The sequence below is a fragment of the Bubalus kerabau genome, chromosome 15, assembly GCF_029407905.1.
Source record: "Bubalus kerabau isolate K-KA32 ecotype Philippines breed swamp buffalo chromosome 15, PCC_UOA_SB_1v2, whole genome shotgun sequence".
NCBI classification, from domain to species: domain Eukaryota; kingdom Metazoa; phylum Chordata; class Mammalia; order Artiodactyla; family Bovidae; genus Bubalus; species Bubalus kerabau.
The window spans coordinates 61,336,914-61,358,717 of NC_073638.1; the positions used below are offsets into that span (position 1 = coordinate 61,336,914).

A 21,804-nucleotide genomic window follows, 5' to 3' on the forward strand; every position below is an offset into this window, starting at 1 on the left:
TGGTTTGGAAGCTGCTGCCGTCACTTCGTGACCCTTAAGAAAACCATGTAAGATAAAGAAACAACCCTTAGGGTCCCTAAATGACTATATTACAGAATTTCCTAAATTCTGGATTCTCAGAATTACCAATTCCAATACATATCAATACAATTTAATGTAACTTTTCAGATTTAAAAAGGAGATGCTGTAGAACCAACAAAATACATTTTCTCAACAGCCAAATCATTGCTATTGCTATTATAGCATGGTCAGTAAACAACCAATGCCACAGTTACATTTAAACTATTTTAAGATATAATCTGACCTAGTTGGGTACAGCAAAAGATACATGGTATCTTGTCCACAGAGCCAATTTTTTATACTACAACATGCCTGGGATCCTCCCCCAAGAGAAGAAACTGAAGTAATTATTCAATGACAGGCTATCTTGTGTCTGCAAACCCTCTGCTTGTAAGGAGCTCAAAATTAAAGAAACTATCCATGATTTTTACAATATCCTAATAAACCATGTAACTCAAGGGTTCTAAACCTCTTTTTCTCCCAGAGGAGCATGAAGCACTGCAGACGTAACATCAGGCATTTATACGGAACTCTGCATTTCAGAGTTTTCACATGTTCTCATTTGCCTTCTGTAAAAACTCTGACATAACAAATGCACCATGTGTCCTCTTTTTCAGTAAGAGGAAACTGCAGGGGCAGAGATGAACAGAGAAACCTTCCCAAATGAACGGTGACCAACCTGAAGAGTGTTACCCTAGTCTAATGTTTGCTACATTTTTTGCTCTAAATCCAAAATATATTAAAATGCCACCTTGGAAGTCTTGTTACAAGATGGCATTTCCTTGTTCTGTAACTCTCTGTTGTCCACTAGAGATTTTTGGTCTGCACACTCAACTGACCCCCATACTCCCCCACCGCTGCTGTTTTTCATTCTCCAAAAGGTGTTCTTGAAAGGTGTACCTCTATAGTGGTGGAGAAGGGGATAAAACTTGGGTTTTAAATCCAACATTGAATTTACTTTGAATTTTAAGTATCATTAAAGGAGAGATAAGATTTATGTCATTACCAAATGATGACCTGGTGTTATAAGTCTTGAGAAAAGCTACTGTAGCTCTTTTTTTTTTTTTTTTAAAGTTCACAGTTGTCAGAGTTCATTATGTGCTGAGATACCTTCCATAGCATTTTCCCCCCAGACCTCAGAACAACCATTTTATAAAGAACAGAAGTTAAAATATTGGAGAATAAGGCCTCTTATGCATTCTGAGTTTGCTAACCTACATCTCTTGATGACTTAACAATGTAAGTCACATCACTAGCTGTTACCTCACATTCTAGAACACCTTGTCGTGAGTTAAATTCAGTTTTAAGTGTCATAAATTCCTTTCATAAAAATGATAATGATGGTGATGTGGAAACCCAATGTTTTGACACCAGTTCTATCAATCTGAGCAAATAGAATGCTGAATTCTGAGGTGAATCCCCACATTCTGCCCTTAAGTCGCTGCACAAATAAATAAACTTAGTAAATCTAGCATTTATGTTGCACATTTAATAGAAAGCTCTTAAGCCATAATCACTGTAGCTGCTGGGCATCTTATTTCTTCAAGAATTCTTTCAGTGCATGCATTAACTTTGGTTAAATTATTCTGGCTTTAAAGGCAGAAGAATATATAAAATAGTATGGTTTCAGAAGCATCATTGTTAACAGACCAATTTCAAAATATTCATTTGCTAAATTTGACTTCATAGTCCCTTTGCAGATCAATTATTGAGATTTTAAAAAAGAAGGGAATCATGTGCTACTATCTGTGTGGCCATCTGTCTTACACAAAGAAAATAAGAGAACAATAAAATAAGACTAAGAAATCATTCTTCCAATGATTGTCATTGAACTGTTACATTTGTAAACATTCACAGTATGAAGTCTTTCTCAATCTCCAGCATATAAAGTAGTGCAAAGGAAAAAAAAAAGTAAAGAAAATTTCAGTCCTGTTATCTGTGAACAAAATTTGTTACAGTTTCTCTGATTTCATTTCTTCCATTATTGTTAGGCATTTGATGTCACATCTTCCCAAAATTAATAATAAAATATAATCAATTTCTAAAGGCCCCTGCAGCCTTTTTAAAAGTTAATTTCCAGTTAAAAATAAACTTTAATTAAATCCAAGATAAAATTGTGACCTATATTCTATTAAATAATTCACTTTCTTTTTTCTACATAATATTTCTTACAATTTTTAAAAAACAACAGCTATGGAATCCAAAGACATGAAATGCTATTAAAGCACTGAATAAACAACTGCTCAAATTCATTAGTTCTTACATAGTAAATACTTCAAAATGCCAACTTTTCCCATCACTGCACGATTACTAACAACGTTGACAATTTACTTGTACATACACACGTATGCGCGCGCACAGCACACACACACACACACACACACACACACACACACACATTCTCTCCAGGGAACTGTGTTTACTTTTAACATCTCTTCCAGTTAATGTGCAAAATTCTTGCATTCTAATAAAAATATAAAGATAGATTTGCTCCTACTTAAGCCTCCCTCCTCTCCAAGATGTATCATTTATTTGATATGTAATACAAGTTTAGTAACAATTATGCCATGTATAACCATTAAATGGTGTACTACTGTATGCATTGGATTCATTTGCATATATCATTTTCATAACTGCACTCTCTATGCATAAATATATTTGGAGATGCTGGGACTGGGGGAGCGGGCGGCGTCGGGTGGAGAGCGAGAGTCACACGTCGGTCTCCACAGCCTTCGCATTAGAACAGTTGTTTTTATCTGTCTCACTGTCATCCCCCTTTCCCTGACACTTCTCCTTTGCACAGAGAGATTCCTTAACTCCTTCTTCCATCTCTAGATACTCTGACTTGTCCCCCAGGGAAGAAGAAGTAGAGCTCCGAAATTTCTTCAGCAAATTAGAAGGGAGGTATGGGCAACTGACTGCATTCTGTGTGAGCTGTGTCTGTTCCTCATTTTCAGTCTCTCTGTGGTAGAAATAGTTAAAGTTAGAGACAATCACTGGCACGGGCAGAGCGATGGTTAAGACACCTGCAATGGCACACAGAGACCCCACAATCTTGCCCCCCACCGTGATGGGCTTCATGTCCCCGTAGCCCACGGTTGTCATGGTCACCACGGCCCACCAAAATGCATCGGGGATGCTTTGGAAGTGGGTGGTCGGCTCATCTGCCTCCGCGAAATACACAGCGCTGGAGAAGAGGATGACCCCGATGAAGAGGAAGAAGATCAGGAGGCCTAGTTCGCGCATGCTGGCTCGGAGTGTGTGGCCCAGGATCTGCAGGCCTTTGGAGTGTCTGGAGAGCTTGAAGATCCGGAATACTCGGACCAGACGGATGATCCTGAGAATGGCAAAGGACATGGCCTGCTGCTGCTGCCCGTTGCCACCCCCCTGCTGCTGGGCCAGATCCGTGCCCAGCGTGATGAAGTAAGGCAAAATGGAGACGATGTCAATGATGTTCATGATGTTTTTGAAGAAGAGGGCTTGGCTGGGACAAGCAAAGCAGCGAACCACAAACTCGAAAGAAAACCACACGATGCACACTGTCTCCACGATGAAGAAGGGGTCGTTGAAGATCGTGTGCCCTGAGTTCTCCGGGTGCGGAGCCGACGTGTCGTTCAACAACCCACCGTGCCCGCCCGTGCTCAGGGCCATGATGAGATCCCTGTCGTCCCGAAACTCCGGCAAGGTTTCCAAGCAGAAGATGACGATGGAGATGAGGATAACCAGGACGGAGACAATGGCTATGCCCCTCGCTGGACTGGAGCTCTCCGGATACTCAAAGAGCAGCCAGATCTGCTTCTTAAATTCATTCTCCGGCAAGGCCCTGTCCTCCTCCTCTCTCACAAAGCCCTCGTCCTCCCGAAACTTGAGCAGGGCCTCCTCCCCCAACTGGTAGAACTTCACCTCCTCAGTGAAGATATCAAAGGGGACGTTGACTGGCCTCTTCAGGCGGCCCCCTGACTGGTAATAATATAAGATGGCATCAAAGCTAGGCCTGTTCCTGTCGAAAAAATACTCGTTGCGCAGAGGGTCGAAATACTGAGTCCTCTTCTCAGGGTCGCCCAGCAAAGTCTCGGGAAACTGGGCCAGGGTTTTCATCTGAGTCTCGAAGCGCAGACCCGAGACATTGATCACCACGCGTTCACAGCAGTCGCTGTAGCGCACGGAGCTGTAGCCGCCGCCGCCGCCGCCCCCATCGTCCTGCGCCAGCAGGTCGGTGTAGGAACACTCCTCGCCATGGTCCTCCTCGCTGTAATAAAACCTTCCCTCCTCTTCCTCGTCCTCTTCGTCGTCCTCCTCTTCGTCCTCCTCACTCAGATCCCGCAGGATCTTCTCCTCCGAGCCACTGGGCATCAGGTCGGAGCAGTGAGGGAAGCTGCTCTGCCGGTGGTGGACTTTCTTCTTCTCCGGGCGCTGTCGCCGCTTCCTCCGACTTCCCCCGCCGCTCTGGGGGTCGTGGGAGGTGCAGGCCCCGCGCGATGGGTGGTGGTGGTGGGCACCCCCTCCAGAGCCCCCGCCGCCTTCCACCGCAGCAGTGGCCGCGGCCACCGCGGCAGCCGCAGCCGCCCTCGAGTGAGCCAGCCTCTCGCGCTCCCGCGCCCGGGCCTGAGCCGCGTAACCATAAGGCATGTGACTGTTGCACCCTGAGCTCTCAGCACTCACCATTGCAACCTCCATGGTGGCAGTTTGGGGAAATGGCTGGTTCCAGTTGGAGAAGAAGAAAGAAAAATAGGGCAGATTCTTTTCTCACCAAATTAAGGTAAGTTTGGAACCCTTAAGCAGATTGCTTGGAAGACGAAGGATATTTTCAGTCCAACTTTGCATTTTCTGTTTTTAAATCAGCACGCCCCATGCTCTCTCTTCTCAGGGATTCAACGTTGCTCTCCAGAGAGATGGCCTGGCACTTTCAAGTAAAAGTCAGAAAATGTCGGGGTCTCCCAAACGCCTGTTTTGGGGTGGATGTTCAAATCTGGAAATACAACTAGGATGTCATTGGTCTTGATGCTGAAAGTTTCAACGACAGCAAGTAGCCGACTGCAGGCAGTTGTGCCTAGAGAATGGAATATATTTTTTCTGCCATGGAAATTGTCCAAAGCTCAGTCCATGAAATTTAAATAAAATGCAAATAAGCCTTTAAGTCTTAACACTTGCCTTCTAGTGACAGCCTGACCCATGTTAACATGTGATTTGAAGTATGTCCAGGCATTGCCACTCAAAGCCTAGCAGGATGATTCTCCCGGCTCTCCCCTTAAGTTCATCACAGGCTTCCTGGACCTAGGGGCAATGTTGAGCTAGCTGTAGAGGCAAAGACCTTGGGAGGTAGAGTAGATGCAAGATGAGGTGTCAGTGGGGGGCAAGCCCAGCTCTGAGGTCTCCATAGAAATCAAGGAAATGCAGAGCATCCTTCATCTAAAATCATGCAGAAGAAGCCACTTCACCTGGAAAAAGGAAGGGAAACAAGCATGGGAGAAAAATAAAAAGAATCAAATAATAAAGAGCAAACTGAGTATTTCCTTTACATACACTTCTTTCTCTTCTCCTCAAGCAAGCAAGCCATTATATAAAGCACCAAAGCGACTATAAATTTCCAAGGAGTAGTAATGGGGCAGGTTGTTAAATCTCCTTCTCACTAAATATCCTTCTATTCTTTTTCTTTGGCTATCATTTCAGCACTGTCTACTTTCATCGTAACTTAATTATTTTTCCTCTCTCCACTCTCGACCCATATGGTTCTTCTTTCAGTCCACCTTTTCCCTAATGCTAGGTCTTAATTCTCACTGTCACCCTCTTCATTCCACAATAAACAGTGTTGTCGCTTTACAGCTGCTTCCATCATTCATTGATCTCTAGGCATTTTTTTCAAATTTCCACTCATTAAGTATTTCTGAATTCAGTGGCCTTCCACCCCTCTGACTTGATTCAGGATTAGAGGAGTTGGAAAAACCAGTTTTCTTTAATCCAGGTTCCACCACTCGAACAAGCATCAGTCACCTCATCTACAAAGTGCAGATAATAATACAACCTCTCCCATCCCACTTGTATAAGGATTAAATGAGATAATTGATGTTGACAGAACACCACAGTGCCTTGTACATGAGGAATATCAATAAAGGCTTGCAGTTATTAATAACATAATAATACTTTATGGTCAATCTCCCCACCCCCAAATGCATATGTCCTTATACCACTGTCTAAGCAGGGGAAGGACAGAACGTGAAGTCATTCTGGACATTTTGAGGCTCGCAAGTGGTCTGTATTAAGTTGTCATTCCCTGACTCCTGAAGCATGTCCCTGTTGTTGTTTTTCTGTTCCCCAGACTCCAGAACACTCCCTACCACCCACAGCCTAGGAGCTAATCCCAGTTTCCACTTCTCTAATAATCATCTACTCTCCTTGCAGTTCCCCCATGTTCACCTTGATGCTTCCTCCTACACTTTGCTCAAGGACTGTCTCCTTATGTTTCAAATCCCAGTTTGTCTGCACTTTGTTTTCAGCCTATGATACTTTCTTCCCTATAATTTAACCATAGCTTCCATGGCCCAAATCCCCCTCTCTTTTCCGTCCCTCTCTCCTTCCCTTTATTTCCAATTTGCCACTTCCTGATCACATCTTCCCTGCAGCCCTCTTCTGTTCCCCTGACACCTGGTATTCCTGACCTTCATTCTTCCTTAGTTTGTTCTCCGTAGGTCCAACTAACTCATCTCCTCTGCCAGAACCTGTAAATGTTCCTGTCCTAATCTCGCTTCCTTGTCTCCTCTTGTGTCTTCCCTTCCCTGAGTCCAATAAGACTTCCAAGAATGCAGAGTGACCCAGAGAATTGGGGAGGATAACAACAGCCAGGATTCCAGGCAGCTACCAACCTCAGTTACTGGAAGCTCTTGGGGAGCATAAGAGAAATGGCTTCCTGGCGCCATTAACAGGACCCACCTCTTGACCACCTGCTGCTGAATCCTGTCGGCCCAGAAGACTAAACACACCCAGGTTTTATCAAGTGACAGTCGGGGAAGTAGCAAAGGTCTTCCGGATCACACATCCCTTCTGGATCAGTCACATTCTCCCAGGACAAGAGGTGAGATTGACTGGGACACAGAACCCAGAAAATACACCTCTGAAGCTTTCTGGAATGGTATCCTCCTTTGCCTGACTCCCAAGATCATTTTCTACTCTGAAATGTTCACTCTCACAAGGTCTCCAAATATCTATCTTCTCTGTGGAGGGTCAGGCCAACATCCTTTAAAGACTTCCACAAGCCAAACAGCCTGAGAGTTTCCTCAGTTTCTTCCCCAACCCCCTCAAAGCAGTTATAATATACTAGTTAAATACAGCCCCAGTGTAACCAAAGTGCCTGTGAATTCTTATACTACGCACACCCCCTCTTTCGCCAAACAGACTCCGGGAAGGTCATGAGTTAGAGGGTCTTCTAGTTCACAATCAACTCTGCAGGAGAGCTAGACTTGCACCAAATAGTTTCTTATTTACTTACTTCTTTACCTGGGTTTGTTAATTTTTGTTTACCTAACTCCCTCCCCCACTGTACACAGAGCAAATTATCTTCCTTCTAATTTGTTACCAGTTACCTCACTATTCTCATCTTAGAAGAAGAGGAGGAAGAGTCTATAAAAAGGGAGAGAATGGGGAGAAAAAAGAAAGAAAAAGAAAAAAGAGGAAAAAATCCTTCCAACCAGCAAATCAGACTAGTTTAAAATCTTTCTTCCTTCTCCACTCAAGGTATTCATGTTAGGAGAATCTATTGAAGCTGACTCTCAGGAGACTTTATGGGGGAGACCTTGCAGGAGACTTTAGGAAGAGATCTTGCAGGGGAATATCCTTTCCTCTTTAACACCAGGAACTAATAGAATTTTGCTGACTACCTATTCCCCAATCCCTGCGCCCCCAAACAAGAGTCAAGCATCGCGCCCCTCCTCCTCCCACCCTACCCCCAATAACAAGGCTGTTTTCCTCACTCAGTGCTAATTCCTGCAACTGTAGGGTGGTACCTGAACCTTATCAGAGAGAGAAAAGGAGAAAGAGATTGAGAGAATTCCAAGGGCCAGTACCGTGAGAAATACACACTTCAACGCACGCCATTTATACAGTCTCTATGTATTGCTCAAATGCTCAGAAAATGCACTCAACCCCAAATGTTGGGAGAAGCAACAATTCAAACCCCTTCACCAGCTGTTCTCAAAGAAATAGAACCGGTGAGTCTGAGATGAGACAAAACGATGCTAAATCTAAACCCCACCTCGTTGGGAAACGACATCTTTAATCGCGCCCTCGCCTCCAGACCTAGGTTCCCGCTCGGGCACATTAACCAGGGCGCACGCACCCCATCCCCGGGGTTGGAAAAATAACAACTGTTGGCCCCCCGGAGCGCCGCGCAGCATCTGCACCTCCCTTCTCCCACCTCCTGTTTTATTTTTAACCGTCTTCCATTCATGCCCTTCTGTCACATTCTCGATATTATTTATCCCTCAAATGTCCACTGTTTCTTAATAGCCAAAGAGGAGAGGAGAGGAGAGGTAAGAGAGGTGTCATACTTACCATTCCCAGGCGGGGTGCAAAATAAAAATAAAGAAAATCCCCGGTTGGCTTTTTTTCCCCCTCAAGCTGCAACAGCTGGAGGAGGGGAAGAAGGATCTTGGGGGTGGAAGGAATCGCTCCGGTGTGGCAGGTGGGAGCTCCCAAATATCCACGGAACAAGTTCTACTGCCTGGTCGGGGGCGGGGGGATGGGGGACACAGAGTCCTAGCTGCTGGAGCCGGGGGGTGAGAATCAGGGCTGCCCCAGGGAAGACCCCAAGACTCCTGCTTCCTCTGGAGTTCAGCACAGAAGGGCTCGACGGGGAAAATAAGTCAAGGTTCCCCAGAAAAAAAAAAAAATCCTAGACAGCAGCGATCACTTGTTAAGCCCGAATTCCTCCTCCAATATCCATCCCTCTCGCTCTCTCGCTGGCTGCAGAAGCAGCACACGCCTCCCCTGGCCGGGAGCGCGCGCCGTCCGGGGGCGGGGCCAGGGCCGTCCGAGGGTGGGGCGTTCACCGCGGTAGCCAGGGGCGCCTCCAGGAGCGGCGGGGCGGGCGCAGTCATGAAGCCGCGGCTGCCCGCCCCCCGGCCCGGCCCCCAGACGCCGAAGCTCCCGGGAACCGCTAGGCAGCATTCCAGGGTCCCCTAGCTGGCGCCCCCAGAGGCGAGGAGCTAATCGCAGAGGGAGAGGTGTCCCCTTTGAAGCTTTGGTCCCGACGGCAGGGCAGAAACGTCAGGAGAGGCTGGAAGAGGTGACTTCGACGGCAGGTCCAAGCTCGACAGCAAGGTGCTTCTGGGTGTCTTCTCCTCCTCTTCCTGACGCGTTTTCTCTGCATCTCCCCCGGCACCCCACCCACCACCCCACTCCACCACACACACACAGCCCCCCTTCCCCCGACATCATAACGAGTTTGTGGGGTTGGGAACCCCGATGGCATCCCTGGCGAGGCCTCCAGCCGGGAGCTGTCCGGTCGCCCTCCAGCGCGCCCAGACCCCTCGGTCTCCGTCTCCCTTGTGGAGAGTTTGTTGGCCTCAGCTCTGGGGTCGGACGTCTCCGGAGCGGAGGAGACCGACTTTACACAGGTGTTGTACTCGGAGAAGAGAAGGATTACTGAAATTAGAATCGGGCCCAGGCTAAGGGCTACGAAAGGGAGGCTGAGGTCCGAGTTATAAGAGTCAAAGGGCTAGGAACAGGTTGCCAGTCCGCCCAGGCGGCGGGGGACAGCCCTCGGGGAACCTGTTGCTGCAAAAAGAAATACGTTGGCGAGAAGTTTGGCTCCCGGGAGGTCTCTGTCCTAGTGGTCGGATCTCCAATGCCACCCACCTCCATTGAACAACAAAAAACGCACTCCCCCCACATACCCCGACACCCCTTGGACGGGCGAGTGCGCCGGCAGCGTCTCCTCACCCCCGATGGACTCCAGATTGCTTATTTGGTGGCTTCCTTGTGAAGTGCCCCAGGACGTGGATGTTAACACGCAATTCTCATAAATATGCCAAAAGAAAGATTAGCGGTGGGAAGTGAGAGATGACACACACAGACACGCGCGCGCGCTCACTGGCGGCGGGGCTCCGGGCGCCTCTCCCGGCTCCCCCTGTGGCCAAGCTGGCAGTGGCGGCGCGCGCCCGGACTGCTGGAGCAAATCCGACCTTGGGCGGGTCAGTTGGCTCCGAGGCGACCACTGTCGTCCTCAGCTGGCAGCTTTGTTCGAGGGCCCTATTGGGCCTCCTTTTGTGGCACTCTATTAATTATTAAGAGAAATATTCCCGAGCTGAATTATAGATATGCCCTCTGCTCACTCACCTAACCGCTGCTGGCTTGGCGAAGGACACTATCAGGACTGCATTTCCTTGCTGTTTAATTTTTTGGATCTTTTTAAATAACTAAAAAAATTCACATTGTATTTGGTGAAAAGGGAAAAAAATGAATTTAACTGATATGAGGTCTGATTTTCCTAACTTCTTCCAGTTAGTGACAAAAGTTAGAACCTATGTTGTGAACACATGTACTGTGATCCTCTGGCCTCAACCACAGGTGGGAGAATTGAGAGAATGGTGCTTCCTCCCCCGATAGAGAGGCTCTGTCTCCATTCATGCCCCACTATCATCCGTTTCAGAAAGTAGGGAAGGTGGATTCCTCCAAAAGCTCAAAACCATCCAGGGTACCGGCCCCAGATCCCATCTCTACTCCACAATGTGGGGTAGTCACTGTGCCAAAAGCACCTGATTAAGTTTATCATCTCATCAAAAGGATATTTCTTGGGATGGTAAAGGCAGGGTTGAGAGCATAGGATCTTGAGATCAAAAAAAGCAACTGTGGAATATTTTCAGGGAGATGAAAACTGAGGTTGAACAATACACAAAAGAGAACATGTATACTGAAGCTTGGACATTTTAATTGGATCATATTAAAACTTATGTATCATGCTTCCACATGCCATTTACTGTTCGTTCCTATCACTGCCCAGAGAATTTTAAAGTTTAAAATGCCCAATAGTTGCTTAGTCCTGTCCAACTTTTTGCAGCCCCATGGACCGTGACCACCAGGCTCCTCTGTCCATGGAATATGAGAATGGTGTTCCTGAGATGCAGCAAATGGTGTGTGTGTGTGTGTGTGTGTGTGTGTGTGTTAGTTGCTCAGTCGTGTCCAACTCTTTGTGACCCCATAGACTATAGGCTGTCAGCCTCCTCTGTCCATGGAATTCTCCAGGCAAGAATACTTACTAGAGTGGGTTGCCACTTCCTTCTCCAGAGAATCTTCCCAACCCAGGGATGGAACCCCGGTCTCCTGAATTTCAAGCAGATTCTTTACCATCTGAGCCACCAGGGAAGCCCCAATGGAGTAGTATATAATTTGGGGGCAGCAAGCAAGGACTGACAAAGAAAGGGGAAATGTGTCTGAAGAATGGTGAGAATTGGAGTGCTTGCCATACAGAATACACGGGCATGTGGCACTGAGGTGGACGGAGTAACTGGAACCTAAGAGGTAGTTGGGGCCCAATTGAGAAGAGCATTCTCCTTACCCTGGCATCCCCCCCATTTCCAAACACACACACACACACACCCCTCCTTGAACTTTAAAAGAATTTCTTGATAAAGAAAACAAGAAACATTCCATTTGTCTTCCTGAAATTCTCTTAAAGATTCCTAGAAACTCCCACAGATAAATAGTAGCAGAAAGATTCTTTGCTGTGACCAACAAAAATTGACCTTGTCTCAGTTTCAAAACTGTATTTTCTTTGGAGAGGAGAAAATTATTTTCTTGCCTTTTTTAGTCATCAGCTAGTCAAAATTCTTCAAACACATCCAAATATACCTATTACCACAAATAATTTCTTCCTGGCTTTGAATTCTCTCAGTGGTAATACAGATATTCCAGATCACACTATGAAGCCTATGCTTATATTAAAAAAAAAAAAGGGCAAAGGGCAGCAGATTTTCCTTTGTACAAAGCAGACAAACTACCTCCATTATAAAAGCTTTTGTTCTCTTTGGGGACCATGGTCTCCAGAGAATTGCAGTGTTCTGTTCACTCCTCCTCTCTGTCCCCAAGAAGCCCACAACACCTCCCTGAATACAGGCACTGTATCCCAAGCAACCAGCGCAATACCTGACTCAGAGTAGGCACTCGATAAGAATGTACTAAAATGAATGAATAATGGAAGAGGCTTTCATTTGCCAAGAAAGCTCAGTGAATGTGTTGGGAGAAAACCCAAAGAAGATTGCTTTTTTACCTGCTTACCCCAGCCTCGCAGCTATTAGCCTTTTTAAAGTTCTGAAGGGATGTGATAGGGAAAGAATTCTGGGGATCGACTTGATTCCATGCTTCCCTAATGTATGGATGCAGATGTTCTGAGCAGCCCATAATTCCTAATGAAAGATGAATCATTCAGCCAGGTTTTCCTTATAGATGGATGTTTCAATGACTTCATCACACCACCTTCCATTCCATTGCAGGCATACCACTACTGGTCAGGTCTCAAGACCTCAGAACAGGCATAACCACTTCTCATTAAAGTGAGGAAACATCTGTCCTGAAGAGAAAGACTAACTACTCACTTCCTGACTCTCTGAGCACAGCTCAATGTCAGGTAGAGCAAGCAGATACCTGCTTTCTGCCCTGGATGGACACCTGTGCATCTCTAAAGGGTGAGAGATGCATCCGTGCACCCATGTGGTCAGGGTCTGATAGAAGTCACACAAGGAGCAGAGAGAAGCAGCACTAACTGAGGTTAGAAAGGTCCTCAAGGCGGAAGGAGCCACGGGACAAAGGCTTATGAGATAAGAATGGCAAGAATAACTGTAAGGGGACTTCCTTTTTGGTCCAGGGGTTAAGAATCCATCTTCCTAGTATGGAGATTCCTTAAAAAACTGGAACCATATGACCCAGCATTCCCACTAATAGGCATATACCCTGAGGAAACCAAAATTGAAAAAGACACATGTACCCCAACGTTCATTGCAGCACTGTTTACAATAGCCAAGACATGGAAGCAACCTAGATGTCCTTTGACAGATGAATGGATAAAGAAGCTGAGGTACATAAATACAATGGAATATTGCTCAGTCATAAAAATGAAAGCATTTGAGTCAATGCTAATGAGATGGATAAAACCAGAGCCTATTATACAGAGAGAAGTAAGTCAGAAAGAGAAAAACAAATATCATATATTAATGCATATATATGGAATCTACAAAGATGGTACTGATAAACCTATTTGCAGGGCAGCAATGGAGACGCAGACATAGAAAACAGACTTATGGACATAGGCAGAGGAGGAGGGAGGACAAAGAGGGTGGGACAAATGGAGAAAGTAGCAAGGAAACATATAGATTACCATATGTAAAATAGATAAGCAATGGGAATTTGCTATATGACTCAGGGAACTCAAACTGGGGCTCTGTAACAACCTAGAACGGTGAAAGGGGCTGAGAAGTGGAAGGGGGTTCAAGAAGGAGGGGACATATGTATACCTACAGCTGATTCACGCTGATGTATAGCAGAAAGCAACACAATATTGGAAAGCAATTATCCTTAAATTAAAAATAATTTAAAGAAAAAAAGTATCTGTCTTCCAATGCAGGCGACATGGGTTCAATCCCTCATCAGGAAACTAACAACCCACAGGCCTTGGAGCAATTAAGCCTGAGCACAACAATGAAAGACTCTGCATGCCACAACTGGGACCCGACTCAGCCAAATAAATAATTAAAAAAAAAAAAAGAAAGAATGAGTGTAAAAATAAGCAAAGATAGGCAGAGGATCCAATTGGGATGGCAAAAGGAAGTAGTGAGTGTACACTTAGATATGCCTCTCTATTCAAGAGTTTGAACTAGGATCTATGATAAAATACTGCATAGTTGAATTCTCAACCCTTTTTCCACCTTTACACACAGGGCAGATGTGGTTCACATGGATGACACACTCCCCTGGGCAAACCCAGATTAGCAGCTGCAGAATCCACTAAATAAACTGTGTCACAGACATTTCCAGGCTTCCTGGCTACAGTAGCATCTTTTTCTTCCATCTATGAATGCATCTGAGAAGCCAAGTGAGAGAAATTGAGCTGGCAGAAACTTAAATCATCTCAGACTTAGATTTCTGAACGTAAATCAATCAAAAATGCCCTTCTTCAACGGAAGTAACTGAGAATATGTGATGTACTTCACCTTTAACAATAATATACCAATATGGGGAAACACTGCAGTTGAGATCCACCCTGGTCAGATCCAATCATTCCTCTGATCTAAGATGCCCTGTGGATACCAAAACCCACAGATACTGAAAGCCCTTAATATAAAATGGCATAGTACCATCAGCCCTCTGTTTCTGCTGGCCTTCCATCAGCAGATTGGTTTGGTGGGCTGCACAGATGTAGAACTGGTAGGTACTGAGGGCCACCTGTACACTATAACAAGGTGAAGCAGATTCATCCTTTTAGCTCTTCATTATGCTTTCCTTATATGTAGTTTAGAAGATAGGGTAATTATGGGGACTCACTTACAAGAAGTACCCACCTTAGTACAGACAAAATTCACCCACAGCCTTTTGTGCTGGCACCCATCAATCAGGAGCAAACTTGGGACAGAGATGAAGGGAAGACAGTTTAGGTATAAAAGTGTTTTTAATTTATACAGACATTATCACCACTGTGCCTTCCATATTAACTCCTAAAAATTTATGTCAAGGAGCTTTGCCCATATAACTGAAGGTGGGCCCTTTTATAAAAATAAAAGGTCATGGTATACTTCCTGCCAAGAATGTGTTCCAGACTTTCTGAAGGTCCCATTAAATATGGTCAGTGACTACAGAACAGGCTGGATTCCAGTCTTTAATTAGTTGGCTCCTTTCCCATCTCCTCCATTTTGATTGTGATCAATACCTCTCGCCCCCTAGAACAGACATGACCAAGGTTTAAGACGGGCCTTTTCTCTACAGCATAAGAACATTTGTTCACCTTCTCCAGGCTTCCAGCACCTGTCACAACCCTGATTACCTCTCCTTCATCAGACAAACATTGCTTCTGATTTGAATAAGTACTACAAAGACTTTGTCCAGCATATGCTTTTCAAAAGAAGGGCCAATGTTGTAAGAAGGATGTAGAAGAAATTTCTAGTAGGTACACATCAGTTAAAAAATCTACCCCAAATTATTGCTGCTCGTTGCTCAGTTTCTTCACTCCTGGCTGGAAATAGAAACACAGTTCTGGGGGTTAGTCAACTGATACACTGTTGGGGTTAGGGGCACCAACCCTCTGTGCAGTCAAAAATCTGAGTATAATTTCTCCCTTTCTGCAGTTCATGGCTGTTCATGCAGTTCATGGCTGTTCGTGGATTTAATCAACCAACTACAGTGTATCTGAAAAACATTCTATGTAAGTGGATCTGCACAATTCAAATCCATGTTGTTTAAGAATCAACTGTTTTTTAGAACCAAAACCACAAATAAACAATGCTGAGAATATGAGTGAGAATATGAGAATATGAGTGTTGTTAACTTATGGTTTCTCATCATGGTTGCTGAGAACAGCACATTGGTCATTAGGTTCTATATACACTAGAAGTCCCTCTGATTTACATCTCAGTCAAACTCACAAATCAGCTCTTACTCTGAATAGACACAGAGAACACAGGCTGACAGCCCCAAAGGTCACAGGAGAGTGCAAAACCTGACAGTCTTCTTTAGATGGTTTTTCAAAAAGAGTCCTTTTCTGGATTCATACATAGATTTGAACTTGAAAGGAAATTACAGTGAAATTCGAATGATTTACAACAGCCTTCAGGGGAAAGAAATAAACATTAGACTAAAGCAATTACTCTTGGATTATTTTCAGGGCTGGAGCAGAGATCCAATGCTGAGGTTATAGGATTGTCTCTCTGTAGCCTCTTGGGTGCAAAACCTCCAACAAGCTACTTAACCTTTGTGAACCTTGGTTTCCTTATCTGTAAAAAAAAACAAACTGTACCATTAGTCCCAATTTATAAGAACCTGAGAGTGGAATCATATAAGAACATATAGGAAAACTGCTCTACAACCATAGAAGTACAATATAAATAGGAGACATTGTTATTTTAAAGTAGCAATCATCTGTTATGGACTGAATTTTTGTGTATCTCCCACCCTCCAAATTCTTATGTTGAATCCCAAAACTCCAGTGTGGTGTTTGGAAGTGAGGCTTTTGGGACGTACTTAAAGTAAGGTGAGGTCATAAGGATGGGGCCCTTATGAAGGGATTGATGCCCTTATAAAAAAGAGACACGAGAGAGAGATTAATCTCTCTCAATCTATCCCCACCTTCTCTTTCTTAGAAAGACAATGGCTGCCTAAAAGCTCAGAGAAGAGACCTCAGAATGAAACCAACCTTACCAGTACCTTGATCTTAGATTTCCAGCACCCAAACTTAAGAAAATAAACTCCTATTGTTTAAGCCACTCAGTCTATGGTATTTTTCCATGGCAGCCTGAACTGATTTAGAATCATCAAAACTTGATAACAGATATTTAACTTGTCTTTACTAGCAGACTTCACTATGGCATTGGAAACTGGTACCTGACACCCTGGGCTGGAAGAAGCAGAAGCTGGAATCAAGATTGCCAGGAGAAATATCAATAACCTCAGATATGCAGATGACACCACCCTTATGGCAGAAAGTGAAGAGGAACTCAAAAGCCTCTTGATGAAAGTGAAAGTGGAGAGTGAAAAAGTTGGCTTAAAGCTCAACATTCAGAAAACGAAGATCATGGCATCTGGTCCCATCACTTCATGGGAAATAAATGGGAAATCAGTGGAAACAGTGTCAGACTTTATTTTTTGGGGCTCCAAAATCACTGCAGATGGTGATAGCAGCCATGAAATTAAAAGACGCTTACTCCTTGGAAGGAAAGTTATGACCAACCTAGATAGCATATTCAAAAGCAGAGACATTACTTTGCCAACAAAGGTCTGTCTAGTCAAGGCTATGGTTATTCCAGTAGTCATGTATGGATGTGAGAGTTGGACTGTGAAGAAAGCTGAGCACTGAAGAATTGATGCTTTTGAACTGTGGTGTTGGAGAAGACTCTTGAGAGTCCCTTGGACTCAAGGAGATCCAACCAGTCCATTCTAAAGGAGATCAGCCCTGGGATTTCTTTGGAAGGAATGCTGCTAAAGCTGAAACTCCAGTACTTTGGCCACCTCATGCGAAGAGTTGACTCATTCGAAAAGACTCTGATGCTGAGAGGGTTGGGGACAGGAGGAAAAGGTGACGACAGAGGATGAGATGGCTGGATGGCATCACTGACTCGATGGATGTGAGTTTGAGTGAACTCCAGGAGATGGTGATGGACAAGGAGGCCTGGCGTGCTGCAATTCATGGGGTCACAAAGAGTCAGACACGACTGAGCGACTGAACTGATTGAACTGACTGACCTGACACCCAGCATGTATTGGGTAAGAAATGGTCATTACAGGTTCCCTTTCAAGGAATGGAAAGATTTGTAATCAACTTGCAAATTGTTAAAATGGTAGTAAAATTTTATCAAGTCTTCATGACCTAAAACTCACTCTAAAGCAATTTGTAATTTTGGGCAGTTTTTCTTGTAAAATGACTATAGATGACATTAGCTTGAATATTCTGAATATTGTTAACAGTATTAACTGTTCATTGTGAAAGTTTCAGTTGCTCAGTTGTGTCCAACTCTTTGTGAACCTATGGACTGTAGCTTACAAGGCTCCTCTGTTCATGGGATTCTCCAGGAAAGAATATTGGAGTGTATTGCCATTCCCTTTTCCAGGGGAGCTTCCCGACCCAGGGATCTCAAACCTGGGTTCCTACATTGCAAGTGGATTCTTTACCATCTGAGCCACAGGGAAGAACTTCAACTGTTTATGAAGTCAACAAAATTTTATTGAGCATTTCTTTTGTCTCTGGCATTCATCTAAGCACGAAGCTGTAATGATAAAGTCCCTGCTTTAAAAAAAATAATAAAAATAAAAACAAAACAAAGTTATTTCAGACAACAGTAACTGTTATGAGGAAAATATTAAAGTAATAGAGTGTTAGGAAAAAGAGTTTAAACTTTAGTTGAATAACTGTAGAAAGCCTTCTCAGAAAGTGACATTTGAGGCCTACATGACAAGAACACATGCCATGTGAAGATTTAGGGCAGAGAAGAGAAAAACTGTTAGCAAAGGTATGAGATGTGGTCCAAGAATTGAAAATGTCAGACAAGGATAGCTAGAAAGCAAAGACTTTCCCAAATGGAGTCTAGTGAACAGACTAGAACAGCATCTAAATGCACATGAGTCCTAATATGATTTAATTCTACTACCACCACCTAATCATTCTAAGTGGGGATTGTGTAAGTGCATTTCCCACCTTCCTTCCTCAGCCCCCAATTTCAGGCTTAATCACTCTTCTAAGTACCTGAGAATGGAGGGAAAGGGGCCTTCCTAGGGGGTTAGAGAGGTAGTCCTAGGTGGAAAGAAGAGTTCATATTTCTACATCAGAAAACCCGCTCACATCTATGAAAGAAGCAATGATTGCTCTCCCCAGGTATTCTGATTTGTAAATTAGTTTCCAGATTTATATCCCTGATCTGGTGCTACCTAGTCTCTAAAAGTATGTGCTGTCTCTGTTACAGCTTCTTTTTTATTAACGATTCTTTTCATAGAAAGGAATAGAAAGCAGGTCAAACTAGCTCACAATATATCAGCTTACAGTAAGGATACCGTCAGATCTTACAGGAGTCCATAAAAGAGCTGAAGAACTAAGATTTAAGAAAAACAGAGGTATATATTGAGACAACCTAAAAGTTCATTCACATTTTTCTGTAGTGAAGTGAAGTGAATGTCATGTCCAGCTCTTTGAGACTCCATGGACTATACAGTCCATGAAATTCTCCAGGCCAAAATACTGAAGTGGGTAGCCTTCCCTTCTCTAGGGGATCTTCCCAACCCAAAGATCGAACCCAGGTGTCCTGCATTGCAGGCAGAGTCTTTACCAGCTGAGTCACAAGGGGAGTCCACATTTTGGTAAGATGTCATATTTTTCTGTAACATTTTACCAAAAACCCAAATGAACTTTTTGAGTTGAGTTCAGTCGCTCAGTCATGTCCAACTCTTTGCAACCCCACGGACTGCAGTACACCAGGCCTCCCTGTCCATCACCAACTCCTGGAGCCTACTCAAACTCATGTCCATTGAATTGGTGATGCCATCCAACCATCTCATCCTCTGTCATCCCCTTCTCCTCCCACCTTCAATCTTTCCCAGCATCAGGGTCTTTTCCAACGACTCAGTTTTTTGCATCAGATGGCCAAAGTATTGGAGTTTCAGCTTCAGCATCAGTTCTTCCAGTGAATATTGAGGACCAATTTCTTTTAGGATGGACTGGTTGGATCTCCTTGCAGTCCAAGGGACTCTCAAGAGTCTTCTCCAACACCACAGTTCAAAAGCATCAATTCTTTGGCACTCAGCTTTCTTTATGGTCCAACTCTCACATCCATACATGACTGCTGGAAAAACCATAGCCTTGACTAGACAGACCTTTGTTGGCAAAGTAATGTCTCTGCTTTTTAAATATGCTATCTAGGTTGGTCATAACTTTCTTCCAAGGATTAAGCATCTTTTAATTTCATGGCTGCAATCACCATCTGCAGTGATTTTGGAGCCCCCAAAAATAAATTCTCTCACTGTTTCCCCATCTATTTGCCATGAAGTGATAGAACCAGATGCCATGTTCTTAGTTTTCTGAATGTTTGAGCTTTAAGCCAACTTTTTCACTCTTCTCTTTCACTTTCATCAAGAGGCTCTTTAGTTCTTTGCTTTCTGCTGTAAGTGTGGTGTCATCTGCATATCCAAGGTTATTGATATTTCTCCCGGCAATCTTGATTCCAGCTTGTGCTTCATCCAGTCCAGAATTTCTCATGATGTACTCTGCGTATAAGTTAAATAAGCAGGGTGACAATATACAGCCTTGATGTATTCCTTTTCCTATTTGGAACAAATCTGTTGTTCCTTGTCCAGTTCTAACTGTTGCGTCTTGACCTGCATACAGATTTCTCAGGAGAAATGAACTTTGGGTGAACCCTATAGGCTTCCCTGGTGGTTCAGATGATAAAGAATCTGCCTGAAATGCAGCAGACTGAGGTTTAACCCCTGCGTCAGGAAGATCCCCAGGAGAAGGCAATGGCTACCTACTCCAGTATTCTTGCCTAGAGAATTCCATGGACAAAGGAACCTGGCAGGCTATATACATGGGGTTGCAAATATAGAGAGATAGAGATTCTCAGTAATGAGTCTGCTTTTCCATAATATCTCCATGCATGTGGTCCTACATGGCCACTTAGTCCATCATTATACAGTCTTTCAATTTAAAGGTCCTTCACATGCTTTAAAATTTCTAAAGAAGAAATCTGATTGATTGAGCTCAACTTTTTAACCAAGCCATTCAAGTCACAAATTACTGGCTTAACAGGTCAAATCATCAATGTCCCAAAGGGAAGTTCACTCATCTGAGTCTGTGCCTGGAACGAGACTTTCTGAACAGGGGCCAATACAAGTCCAGCTCACTAATTCTAACAGCAGCATGCCAGGTTGTTTTAAGATCTTGGGAAACCTTTGCTACTCTTACTTATAGAGGATCTTCTTGGCCTCATATCTAGCATATTTTAAATGCTTACACTTTCCAGATTAGGGATTATGTAAACTATTTCACAATGGAGCTGCAGCTCTCTAGTAGACAGCATTACACTGAAATTTTGCAGTATGTTCAGTTTTTTCTGTACTTCAGAGATAATGATTTCATTTTAAGAATGTAGACGTTTTTCAGCCTCCTGGAAAGCATATAGACACATAGGCATGGCCCAGAAACAAACCACAATCCCTGAACAAAGAAATAGCTCCTTGATAACTGTCAAGTACTTAAGAATCTTGGCTTTTAAGGTATTATTAAATAATCATATTTTTGGCTGACAAACTCTGGTTGAAAGACATCCTCACTTACCTGTTTATTCATCTGCCTGTGAATACATGCTGATGCATGTGAATGTGTCCTGTGTTTATATTATCTTCTGTGTTGTGTGTAAGCTATAGTGGGAAAGCTAATTACTAAACTCTGCAAATGCACCCAGAGGCTACTTTGGGCAATGCATCAAAAAAAAAAAAAATCTAAAAATAACTAACTAAGTAATAAATAGCCATTTGCAGATGGGAATTTTTTATGCAGCTTTCTAAACAACAGCAGCTTTCCTTAAGACATTACAGAATTTTTCCTGATGTTTCACTAGGTATACTAAATCTTCCATACTTCAAGACAGATCATTTGAATAAGGATGTGATAAAATTGACTGGATCCAAATTAAAGTTATTTTTAGGACAATATCAAACCACTGCTTTCATCTTAGAATAGATTCACACATGCATATTCTTCTGTGTTAGTTAAAAGCACCAAGAGAGTCATTTCTGAGAGGCAGAGCATTCCAGTAAATATTTTAGAATACTACATTGCCAAAAATGTCAGGACCACTCTGAAAAATAATATCTTGATTGCTTAGAGTTTTAATTGTTCAAAGTCAGAAATTTTCAGAAGAAAAATTTTAAAAAGGAGACTAAACTAGAATGTAAATGTTCATTATGGTTGAGGAATATGCTGCAGAAATATTTAGTTTAGAAAGATGCAGAATCTGCAGCAAGAGACTTACTGAAAAATGCAAGAGAATTGGGAGTTTCTTAGCAGGG

At 43.6% G+C, this 21,804-nt stretch overlaps 1 protein-coding gene and 1 long non-coding RNA gene across 2 annotated transcripts in view; both read right to left on the minus strand.

The window, feature by feature from the left end:
- LOC129629264 (uncharacterized) overlaps positions 1 to 21,804 on the minus strand; it is a 488,327-nt gene that overhangs the window by 223,530 nt on the left and 242,993 nt on the right. The window lies entirely within an intron of this gene.
- On the minus strand, positions 1,151 to 4,737 carry KCNA4 (potassium voltage-gated channel subfamily A member 4). The gene has a single exon (XM_055549190.1). The coding sequence runs from the start codon at positions 4,735 to 4,737 to the stop codon at positions 2,770 to 2,772; it is 1,968 nt and encodes a 655-aa protein (XP_055405165.1). The 3' UTR covers positions 1,151 to 2,769.